The 12,530-nt window shown below is 42.2% G+C and overlaps 1 protein-coding gene across 1 annotated transcript in view; it reads left to right on the forward strand.

The window, feature by feature from the left end:
* The window catches only part of LOC117258412 (cadherin-4-like), a 340,223-nt gene that overhangs the window by 227,863 nt on the left and 99,830 nt on the right, over positions 1-12,530 (forward strand). Inside the window, exon 5 of the mRNA XM_033629314.2 lies at positions 7,334-7,531. Within this exon, the coding sequence (XP_033485205.2) occupies positions 7,334-7,531 (198 nt within the window). The remainder of the gene's footprint in view (positions 1-7,333; positions 7,532-12,530) is intronic.

The raw sequence follows: 12,530 nt of genomic DNA on the forward strand, positions 1-12,530 counted from the left end.
CATTGGGGATATGGTGGTAAGCATAAACCTAGCTTAAGGAAGGTTAGATCATTTTTTTCAATTCTGATCCGATGAGATCAGATGCTACACCATCACAGCTCGTCTCCACATCCTGTAGGCTTTTCAAAATTTCCGTTGCACAATGCTACGTAACATGTTTCATTGTTCTGATTGGTTGTGGGTCTAACCAGCTGTGTCCAGAGGTATTTTGACTTTTTGCTTTACAACTGTTGATATTGAGAGGTTCCAGACTAATTTGCCTTTGCAAATTGTTTGGTCAATGCCATGCTAGTTGCCCTCAGCTCTACAGAGCCGTTAAGCATTTTATAACTAGTTGTTTTGGTTATATAGCCCGCGATCTTGAAATCTATCAGATGGTCTGACACTGACAAGCCTTTGTGGGCAACGGCCAATATCGCAGAAAATCCTGTGTAGCAAGTGAATATCCAGGCTAGAGTTACGTACCAAACGTCCAAGGGTACCAACAAAGTTAGGCCTGTACTAGTGAGCACCATTTCACGCAAGATCTACTGTACCAAATTTTGGTGCTTGAGAGCGCATCTGCATGAGAGCAACGTGTTTATACAAAAGTGCTGCAAAGCCTCCCGAAGCCTGGAAGCCAGCTACATAGCTCTGAGGCTGGCAACGGAGATTTGCGAACTTCAGACAGCAGGCAATAGCGCCAGGAAGCTGCAGCTTAGAATTAATGTGGACCAGGGGCGTAAAGTGGAGGGACAATGGCCCCTTTGCTACTTTCTGCCCCCCTATTTCTGGCACCACACCCATATTGATGCTCATTTTGCTCTCAGCTACACATGTGTAAAGTTTTATCACTGCATCCTGCACAGTTGCGTTGCAATCACATTGACAAAACTGTCCAAATACAGACAGATATATAAACACAGAGCAAAGAAGGATAATCAAAATGGCTTCTGTGGTAGTTCCTACTACAATAGGTATCACCAGGACCACAGTATGCTGTGATGACACACACACAGACTCACAAAGGGAAAACAATACCAGCCATTGTGATGTTGGTTTGTAATTACAACCATTTGAGAGTCCAAATTTTGTAGGTGATTGTAGCAAGATTTTTTCACCCCTCATTTCCAGAGAGACAGCAGTGAACGCTGTCTTTCTTTCAGCCTAATGCCACCATCCTTTACCTGTGTAACCAGCTCTCCTTCTGCACTGTTACTAAAAGTGCCCTGGATTGCACAGTACATGATGTCTGAAATGTAGCGCCTGGTTGATGAAACTAAACATGACACCTTAGCCCATGCACCTCCACACCCCACACCCCAACCCACTCACACAAACACATACACACCATATGCCAGGTTGCTTGACACATTTCCTTTAAAGCAGCCTTAAAAGCTTTTCTCCTGGGCGTCCATCTAATGAAGTCAGCCTTGAAAGCATTGTTTCCGCTGGCAGATGCAAGCCAGCCCTCTGAGGGACGTTGACCAGGCAAGAACAAACGGAGAGAGATAAAGAGAAAACAGTTTTTATAGACTGCGTTGTACAGGACCCCTAAACTTTCAGTGTGTGCCAGAAGCCATTGCCATCTTCCAACACTGTAGCCTGCGCCTGTGTTGTATTTTATTTTTATTCTCAAATGTCAACTGCTGGGGAGGAACTGTAAGGCTATGTATTGCACAGAGGTAATATAAAATGAAAAATTGGAAGAGGTATTAAAAACACTAGCCTCTTATTATGTAAATGTATGGTGATTGAACCTCTTTCTCTTATGCTCCCGAATTCACAAGCCCAGATTTTTCTTATGCTCTGACATGAACACCCTCCCACTCACATACATGGAGCACGCACATATATTCTTCGCTCTCTGCCTCTGCCTGTGCTGTTTTCTCTACTGTAATGGAACTGAACAGTTTTCTCTATCATCTCTGGTGAGTGGTTTCCAATTGTATTGTTTTTTTCCCAACACCCTGTCTTGCATCACCACCTATTCTCTTTGTGTAGCACAGTACTGTTAGGGTGCACAGTTACACCAGGGTTACTAGAGTTTTCAATTTCGGCACTATCCTGATCCAGCATTTCATTAAAAGTTTCAAAAATGTGTAGTTTACTTGGAGTTACATTAGACTTCGAATTTATTCCAAGCCTACCAGTTAACTTAAGACCCACAACCAGACACATTATCAGATGCACTGGCTACACACTCCCTTGGCCATAAAGAAAAGAAGCCTTAAGGCTGAACAGATGTCTAATCACAGTATTTGTGATTACAAAAAGATGTAAACAACAGACTTTTTTATTATTGTTTTTTTCTTTCCTCCATTTTTTTTAACAGTGGCCAACTGCATCTAATTTAATTATGGCCTTAGCCATAAATTACAATCTAATATTTTTACCTTATTCAGACCCTTATTTTTTTTACCTGCAAGTAGCCAATTAGGCGCTGGAGCAGATGACAATTTTCAGCTAATCTTGATCCACATGTTAATACAAAGACAAAAAACTGTACATTAACGGCCATATTTGTTCATGTGTATATATATATATATATATATGTTATTATCCCTTTCACACATTTTGGTCACTACAGTAGACAGCTATTCAAAAGCCATTTTCTTTTATAAGCATGGGTTTGATGCTATGGTTGAGCATTGGGCATCATCTCATATACTGCCACCTGCTGGCCAACAATGTAAGTGCATCACAAATCTCTCAAAACCAAGATGACACTGTGTATCTCTTACGAATCCTGCCATAGTTGGAAACCCTTGCAGTCAACCCCATCATGTGTCGCTGGCTAGAGACCGTTTTCACTGAATTGCAGTGCTAGGCAACAGCTTTGGTCCATGTTTACTTCCTGTCAGCTGACAAGGAAGCTATAAAAGAAGGAAGGGTCATTAGTCAGTGACAGCATTCAAAGTTTTAATTGGTGTCAGAGTTTGGTGCCACTTCTGTTGAAGTTAATAGGGTGGGCATGGCATTTCCAACTATAACCTATCATATGTGTGACTGAGAAATGTTTCCACAAAAAAACAATGTTTTTATCTAAATATGCATGTATGTTTTTCTTGTTATTGGTCTACAGACAGATCACAGATCTGTTGTATGCCCCTATCTGCTCCAAGATAGCTTACACTACCTCATGGTACATAAACAAATGGGGCAGGTTGGACCCGTTATCATTACATGTGCATGTCAGTATGAGAAATGTGAGCAGTCCTTGGCAATTAGACCCCATCGCGATGTCATCTATTCCAGGAGGGTGGTAAAAACGTAGTAGTTTAGGGAACCCACCCTATGGAGTCTAGACACTGGTGGTGTTGATGAGATGAAGAGGGAGCTGAGGATCTTGATTTGAAGAGGAGTTGGCTTTTGATGAGCTCGTCCTGGGCTCTGTATAAGGTGACTGGAGGCGGAGGGTGCAACAGTGCTGTCTAAAACGACAGCTGACATTAGAGGAGAGGATAACAGATTTAAATTTTGGCAGTGGCAACATGAATGGCTGAAGGAGATCGTGGCAAAGTTTCATTTGCTAAGGAGAGGGAACACCCATAGTCAGCTGATTGATGGAATCTGTGGGAGTGGGATAGATAGAGAGAATTGTGAATGGATGTAGCTCAAAGAAAGTCTTCCTGATTGAATTTACGTGGAGCTCCATTAGGAAAAAATCTAGACAGAGTTTGCCATGATTCATGCATGGAAGGGTTAATCTATCTATCGCTAATTCAAAATTTGATTTAATGCTGGTTTGATGCCCTTTTAAACCCTTTCTCCGTTTTATCCTCATGCTTCATTTGCAGTCATATACTTGTTAAAGTTTGTCCAAATGTTGGAGTCTTTTTTTATAGTCCTGTGCACACAGAGCAGCACCCATGCTAGAGAGATTGATCTGCTGTCATTGGACCACGCTGTATCAATAAAGGTTAAATGAGTGAATAAAATTTGTCATTGCCTGGTGGTGGGAGTCTTTGCTAGGTGAAGCTCTGTGCAGCTTTTTTACCTTCCGGTGCACCATCAGCCAAACGCAGCTCAGTGCTCGAGGAATCACTGTTATTGAGACAAGCTGTCAAGGCCCACTGACTGGGAGGAGACACGGAGAAAAACAATAACACTGCAAGAGAAGGGCAGGGGGGGTAGCACGGGAGCAGGGGATAGCTCAGGGGAACGCGATTGAGACAGAGAGTGCAACTGAAGCATTGCTTCAGCGATGATGTTCGGGACTGAATTCTTGACATGTTTTCACTGGCTTGTAACTCTGAGATATGTTGGTAAACTTACTGTAGAGCAACTCTCCACATTATCAATTTAATGTAACCTTTAGATCAGTTATATACAGCATATCTACTATAGCCCATGGGACACTAGGCATTTGGTAGTTGTAAAGGAAGCCTCAAGATGGTGGACCCTATAAAACCTTGACATAGATACACTGATATGTTTGATGTGTTTTCATTAAGAGGCAACATATCTGATTATCTGTGCTTGGGCGCCTTCAGTAGCCCTGGGGTGCACAATTAAAGGCCTCTTACTGTATTTTCAATGACTTGTGTTTGCGTCTCCCTCTCTCCGGAAGCATCTTTAATGAAGCTGAATCTCCGCAGTTCACCTTCATGTGTTTTGCCGTATTTCCACATGAGGACATTAATTTAGATAGGTGATATGTGCGATAGTTTCAGCATTTGATGTAGCTCTTGTGACTCATGGGTGAGTTAATGTTCATGAGGAGATTGAAAATGGGCTCCTTTCAAGTTCCTTATTTGAGCATCTTTCAAAAAGACAGGTTTGTGGTGGTCATTTCTCTCTGCCTGCAGGGAGCGTGTGAGGGAAATGTATGATGGGAGAATATTGTATGAGTTAATAGGCTTTTTATCTCCGGTGTCTATAGTTTATGGTCTCCTCCACATATATGCACATACACACAAAGGATTCACAGAGACTTTACATGCATGTGCTCCTACTTGACAGCTCCGTCCTGCTCAGGCCTGATGCATGATGACATAAATGAACTAGTTTAGATGTTGAATAAACATCATATAACACTGTGTTTGTTGTTTGTGTGGCAGGCTGCGGACTGCAGATTTATGCCTTTGGAAATATCTCAATTAAGTGCTTATCAATTACATATGAACAAACAAAGTGGTAAAACGGAAGGAATTTATAGATTCATAAAACAGATGATTTACGTCTGGTTTGCTACAAGAGCATGTAAGCTTGTAATTTGTATTTAGTTTATGTTTTCTCACTGTAATGAATGTCCTAATTGCCATGCAGCTTCATCTAATGTGGTAAAGTTATTAAAACATCAATTACATGCCTTTTGTTCAGCTCATGGCCAATTTTGAAAATCTCCTAATCAGCGTCACTGCACACATTAAGTCTATTTAATATACACATTTATTTAAAAACTGCTTTTGTTACTGTGTCCTTTTTGTCTTTCTCTTCCCTCTTTTTTTTGTTATTATTTCAGGCATTTTAAACAGGGATTTGTTGGGATCTTATCATCAGAGTTAATGAGAGCCAAATACGAATAAAGAAAAGGAATTCAGCTAAACGGTATAGATGCAATATGTTCTTTTTCTCATAAGAATATAAGAGGTTATTGAAAAACATCTGTTGGTTATCCATTTATGCTCAGAATTCATTTTGAGTTTGATGCATCCAGGTAGCTTGATGCAGCATTTGACGAATAATGTTCATTGATTCACACATTTGATGATTCCAGTGGGTTTGCCTGTATAAAGACCCAGCATTGCATTTCCCAAACTTTAAAGTATGTTCACACTTTATGCACCTGCCACATTTTGCTCTGATTGTTTACTGTACAGTGTCATTGCTGTAAAGTTCTCAACACACAGAGTATTGGAGGAGTATTAGGAGGAGTATGGAGGTGTGTGAATGATCCTTCTCCTGGTTGCCAAGCTTCCTAATCGTCAGTTAGGTGCAGAAGCATTCACTGGTATAGTGAACAAATGAATTATTGAGTCAGTGAGTGAGTGACTGGATGAATAAAAGAGTGAATGAGTGTGAGTGGATCCGTAGCATTTTGTTTCTATAGCAACATCATGCACTCTCTTCAGTTACATTATAGTGATGACAGAAATACTGTAGGTTACAGAAACAAGTATTTTCCTCTATTTTAAGCCATGACCTGTGATTAAAGAAAAGTAGATAGCAGCAACCCGTAGCATATGGTGTAGGTTGTTAGAGGATCTGATGTGGAGTTGTGCTTTGCTGCCCCCCATTGAAAACATGGTTGGTACTTAGTCAAACAGCTTACTAACATATTCACTGATGAGGACAGAATTCACAGGAATTAACAGTTTGCAAATATTTCAAAGGGGAACAATGGGCATTTTTTAAAAAGTTGATTTAAATTTAATTTTGTTTATCTCCATTTGAATTATTATATTTTGTGGCATGGCTCTGTTCTGGGGCCTCTCTGCCTTTCCTTGGGCCTACACAGAAAGTCTCTTCCACGCACTTAGGTGGAAAGCCTAAGGTGGAGAGAGCACACCTCTCTGCCCTTCCACGTGCAAACAAGGAAAGCCTGAGGCAGAGAGTACAAACCTCTCTGCCCTTCCTTGTGCCTACATGGGAGAGCAGCAGCAAAGACCCAGGCTTTTTTTGTGAAACATTTGCAGGAACTTGTCGTGGGGGATTCAGGGACTTGTATAGTTTGCATGTGGTACTTCAAATGTAGCTCCTGACATTAAGTGGCACTATTTTTTTGGTCACTACAATAACATTTCGGCATGAACAGCCATAGTGACTGAAATAGGAGTACTAACAATAGGAAAAGGACAAGAATAAACCGATGACATCATGCACATTGTGAAAGATGCCCGGAGATGATTGGTCGTGGACCAACGTGTAGTCTGTCATGTCTATCGGCCAAGTCACGGCACAATTTTACGACTCCACAATCGCCTAATCTGACATAGTTGGTGTGAACCCGGCATTACATATACAAGTGCTGAACAACAACAGCAACTGAGGAGAAATATGTTAACATACTGTTGGCTATATATTAATATATGTTTAATTGCTCTAAAAATCTCATGAGCACATATAACTTAGTACTTTGCGTTCAAGGTGGGAGTGCATGTTAAGTACATGGGATTTATTGCACAATTTTTCCAACATGTTATATGGCCTCCAGAATAATATCAATTTTTCTTTACAAAAATGGCCATTGTTCCCCTTTAATCTGTTGAACCTGATTGTGAACACTAAAATGTCTCTCTTGTCCTGTGAATATCTGTTTTGAAACAGGAAAGACTCAGGCGTCACATCAGTTACTGTTATCATTAACAGCCCATCAGCCTACTAATTAAAGCCTTGTGTTGTCTTAAAGGTCACGGAGGAAGAGGGGAAAGTCGCTGAGAGAAAAGAGCGGAAGGAGGCGTCCCAAGCACCACCACCTGTCATCATGTTCTCAGGGTCCAGCCTGAACAGCTCCAAGGGTCTACGGCGGCAGAAGAGGGACTGGGTGATCCCACCAATCAACGTGGCAGAAAATTCTCGAGGACCGTTCCCTCAGATGCTCGTCAGTGTAAGTGACAGATTTGATGGGCCGCATCACTGATTTGTTCTGAATTTACAGCTGGGATTTTCTGGAGGGCACTTCACGGCTAACGCTGATTGGGGGTGTGTGATGGACGGTGGTAAAGAACAGAAATTTATTAGCATAACTGGTTTGTTCTCCACATCCTCACAGATGAGTATGTTGTGTTCCCCTTGGTGTAATTATAGCCACAAAATCTTAAGGTATTTAAACAGCCATGATTGGTCCCGAGAAGTTTTCCCTTCAGACACAGGACGGGCTCCGAAACAGCTAAGCAGCTAAATTCTCCCACAGTGTGAGGTCCATTGGGTTCACAGTGAAACGAATGATTATTTCTCCTCCTTCCTTTCCTTTATAAGGCCATTTCAGAAAGGTTACTTGAAGTTCAGTACTATTTTACTAGCTCCTTTATAACAATACAATTTGTCACAGAATCTTTACTGAAGCCATAACTCTGGGTCTCCTGTGAGATATAAAGAGAGAGTATGAAAAGCTGCTATTCTGAGGCCGCAAAGTACAACACAGTAGTTCATCCCTCATGCCTGGTAAGGACATGATGGTTTAAACTTAAACAAATCAGGGGTAATAACATAAAAAATAACACGCATTTATGTCTAAACAAGCAGGAATATACAAATAGTAACACTTCAGCTGTTGGAGCCTAATCATTATTCAAGAAACCTGTCCTCATTTAGCATTCAAGATTTGAATGTGGCAACAACAACAACTGACTGCCATCACTGCAAATTAGATTTCTGCAAAACTGCTAGTTTTGATAAGTACAAAATATAAACACAACATGTTGAGGGTTGGAGGTCGAGCCTGTACAAGCCTGTCTGAGAAAAAAGAAACATGAATAAATAAACGTTTGTGCAAATGTGCTGTTGTGCAAAGGCTGGAGCTGCTGAGTGCTTAAAATTCAGAGATTCTGTCACAACAGTATACGCAGTTTGTCTCTCTCTCATAGCAAAGCTCCAGACTCTGAGCTTGTGGTGCGCGCTGTAATTCATCAAAAAACATCATTCCAGGAGACCGCTGCTTCATTCCCTGCTCCCACTTTCCTCCTCTCTTTATCTGGGATATCTAGCCATCAGCTTTTCCTCGCTGTTTACAAAACTCTCACAGTTTATCTCTTTTGGGTCTTAAATTGTGCAAAAGAAGCATTTTTTTCCCCTTTGTTTCTGTTCTTTGTTTTTCTACCGGGTTTTATCCAGTCCCCAGGGAAAAGCCTGGGGAGCTGCTTGAAGGAAACTTTTTTCATGCTCCTTTTTTTTTCCTAAGTGAAACAAAAATATCAAGTCAAAGAGGGGAGAGTTTGTAAGTCTTTGTTTTGGAGTTGCAGTGCTTCTACAGCTGGAGTGTGTCCCATGAGCCTGGCACAACGTGGCACTCTCGTCTGAGCCCGCTGAGCCCCTCAGTAGTGCTACACCGGCCATAAACCGGTCAGACAGTTTTGCTGTCTCCATGAGCTGGTCAGAAGCAGAGAGAGAGACAGAGGGGACGGGGAAGGGAGAAAGGGAGAGGGTATCAAAGGGACATTTGGAAGTATAGTGTGCAGCCAAACACAATCCACTTTGTGCAGTAAATAAGTCCGTCAGGGGCTGGTGGATTGCTGAGAGTGGAGCGTTCAGAGCAGAGGAGAAGTGATGCGTGTTGATGCCTCTGTTGAGCTCTCAGGCTCCCGTCTTTCTCTTTAATGATGACTGGAGGGCAGGCAGGGCCATACTGAGAACTAGAGATTTTAACAAGGAGCCAGCTCTGGGGGGTGAATGGCATGGGAATGATTTTGCCGTGCTTATTGTTTATGAGTTTAGCCCACCTTTATAACCTCTTTAGTCCTCTGTTGAGAATTTAAGCTTGTTTGTGTCTGTTTCATTTCCCGTGGACAAAACTCACTCAAAAAATCCAGAGACATATAGCTTCGTCACTCTTTGACATTTAATATGTTAATCGCATTTTCAAGTGGTATATGGAACATGTTGCAACAGAGCTTGCGGTCTTTGTGTCTCTCATCTCCTCTCCTGTCGCCCCCCAACTGTGCCATTACTCAGTGCTCTGTGTGCTGTGGCTGTGTGATGCCTCTCCTAATGGCCTGTGAAGTCAGTCCCTTTCCTAATGGGCTGTTCTGTCATCCAGCGCAGCACTGAGTGACATGCAGGCAGCGGCCTTCCCCACCATCCCACCGCTTTTTCTCCCTGCCCTGACCAAGTTGCCATCAGTTGGACAGGCGGGGGTGACAGCAGCCCTCACCTGTATCTCCACAGGTCTGCAGCACTGTCACTTTGATCAAGCCAGCACAGGATCGGGCAGGTGTCAGGACAGAGGCCCTACTGACTGGCCTCTGAGCCTGCAGCCTGACAAGGCTCGGGGGAAATGTTGACTGCTTAGGTAAAGGCAGAACTGTACTCCCATTGCTCTCTAAAGCCAAGACAGTGTCAGAGCCCAATGAGATGTTATTGACTGCTTTTTATTAATAGCAGCGCTGAAATAATTGCTCCAGCGCTTCACAGTCTTCTCCTGTACATCAAGTAGTATAGTGTGCATGGTGTAACTCTGGCTTAATATTAGACCATATCAGCCTGTAGTGTCACAGAGTTGTTCTGAATGTAGCCTGGTGTTAGCGTCACAGATTTTCCCACCTTTTTGTCTTCCAAAATCATGGAGAGCAGTGTTGTGCTTCCTTACATCCACATGTGGGAAGAATAGAGTAATACTTAAGTAAATGTAGTCACCAGAATACCTAGTACCAAGTTAGAGATCAAAAGTATTTACTGAAAAAAACAGTCTGAGTAGGGAGTACCTTTATTTTTTACCAGCGCACTACTGTCTTTTTTTCAATTATTTTATTTTACAATTGACATATTTTCATATTTTCAACTACAGATGGTCTTCCTCTGTTAAAGGTAAAGAAGTGAACATATACGTATACACTGTATTCATGGTGAGTTTGTGATGAAATGTGCCATCATCTCCTGATTAGACAATCTGAAATACATACCCAAGGACAGTATGACAAATGAAGTGGTTAGTACAGTCACAAAGACGCACTCCATTAGCTCAGATGTTTACATTATGCCAGAAAGCAGGAGAAGTAGCAGTTTTGAAACATGATGCATGACGGTGCATGCTAATTCATATATATTAAACTTATTACCATTTATGCTGTTGGAATTCATGCTATTTGAAACAGAGCTTTGATTCTCTGCCCGAACCACCCACCGGGTCCGGGCCAGGCTGTTATTTCTCAAAATTCCCTGGGGCTTGTATCAGGTCGGGTTAGCTCCAATTTCCTGATGTTTTTTTTTTTTTTTTTTTTTGTGCAAATGCATACATTATAGTCTGTGTCATGTCATGAATAATGTATTGGCTGGGTCGGAGAAATGCTATACAATCTCAATTTTATATGTTTATATAAATGGCATATGACAGTTTTGGGCTGTGCTGAACATTCAGTAAAAGAAGGCGCATGTCTGAGTTTTTGTCATAAATATGTTACACTGCAGTGACTTTAGTTGACTCTAGCTTGTAATAAATATGTTAATACAAATTTTTTTGTAATTTACAATGTAATTTCTGGCGCTCGGCCCCAAAAACTGTTGCCATAGTTTGAGCTCGAGTTGTGCTTGGGCAGAAACTATGCAGGTTCACATTTGGTCGGGCCTAATGTTTTTTTTTTTGGCCTAATCATAGCTCAATCATAGTAAGCCTTAGACTGACAGTGGAAAAGGGAAAAGGCGAGGCCAAGGATACTTTAGCCCTTTTTACACGGAGATCACACTATAGGGCCGCTACAAAATGTCCCTTCTATAGGCCCGTTTCCACTGAAGAAGTTCCTGGTACTATTTGGGGGCCAGGAACTACTACAGGAACGTCCTCTTGCTCGGCCCTCTCAACCACCGTGTCTCCACTGAGAGAGCGGAGTAGGAGGAAGGTTCCTGTAAAGTTACCAGGCTCTGTATATGACATAATCGTTGCGTGACCATTGTGACTGGGGCGACGTAGGGGGTAGGGACGCCGTTAGCTGCTAGCGGTGTCTGTAATAACTCCGGTCACGATCCGTGAAAAAAATATTTTTTCCAGCGGATGTCTTAGTTACAACATGATTGAGCTAACTGGAGTAGTTTCATGTCATATCCAACAACGGGAGGCTTTTAACAGATGACGTCCTGATGTTAGCTTTGCTGCTGCTGTTAGCTGTCCGTGTCAGCTGATGCTTTCTAGACATCGTGATTTCCCAAAACTGAATAAATACCACACATAGCAACACAAAACTGCTTTGCTAGCTCAATCATGTTGTAACTAAGATATCCGCTGGAAAAAATATTTTTTTCATGGACCGTTTATTTAGTTATTACCGACACCACTAACAGCTAACGGTTAGCCCAGCTAATCTACGATAACCATGTTGTTATTTACAAAACGTCACATCCCGCCTTGAGTATATCCAATCAGTACCAAGTAATCCCCAAGCCCCAGCCAGGAGTGTCTCGGGGCCGTTCTGAGTACCTACTCCGAGGCAGGGACTTGTTTAGCTCCTGTAAAAGTTCCGGAACTCTGTCCTTCGGGGGTGGTTCCTGCGGTGGAGACACGCACCATTGGCCCCGGCCCCGTAAAATTACCCTGAAGTTCCTGCGGTGGAAACGGGCCTTATGTGATGCCTTTGTATTTTTACACACCATCATGCCACTCTGGTGTGTGATTTTAGAGAGCATGCCGGCATCACGGAAACAAAAGAGACGTGACATATAACTGAACAGTGTTGTGTGACATATGAAATACGTCTCAGCAGCCCTTTATAAACAATAACAATGGCATTAACATTACAATAAGGATCATTTACCATCCATGTTACATGGTGGTTGATCTTGTCCTCTGCCCAGAGGGTAAGGAGCTCCCGGACCTCACTGTTTTCCCAATTTGCAGACATTTTTGCCCACTCTTCTTCTTTGAGTTAGCTGCTAATTGCTGCCAGCTACTTTTTAAGTCT

The sequence above is a fragment of the Epinephelus lanceolatus genome, chromosome 8, assembly GCF_041903045.1.
Source record: "Epinephelus lanceolatus isolate andai-2023 chromosome 8, ASM4190304v1, whole genome shotgun sequence".
Classification (NCBI taxonomy): domain Eukaryota; kingdom Metazoa; phylum Chordata; class Actinopteri; order Perciformes; family Serranidae; genus Epinephelus; species Epinephelus lanceolatus.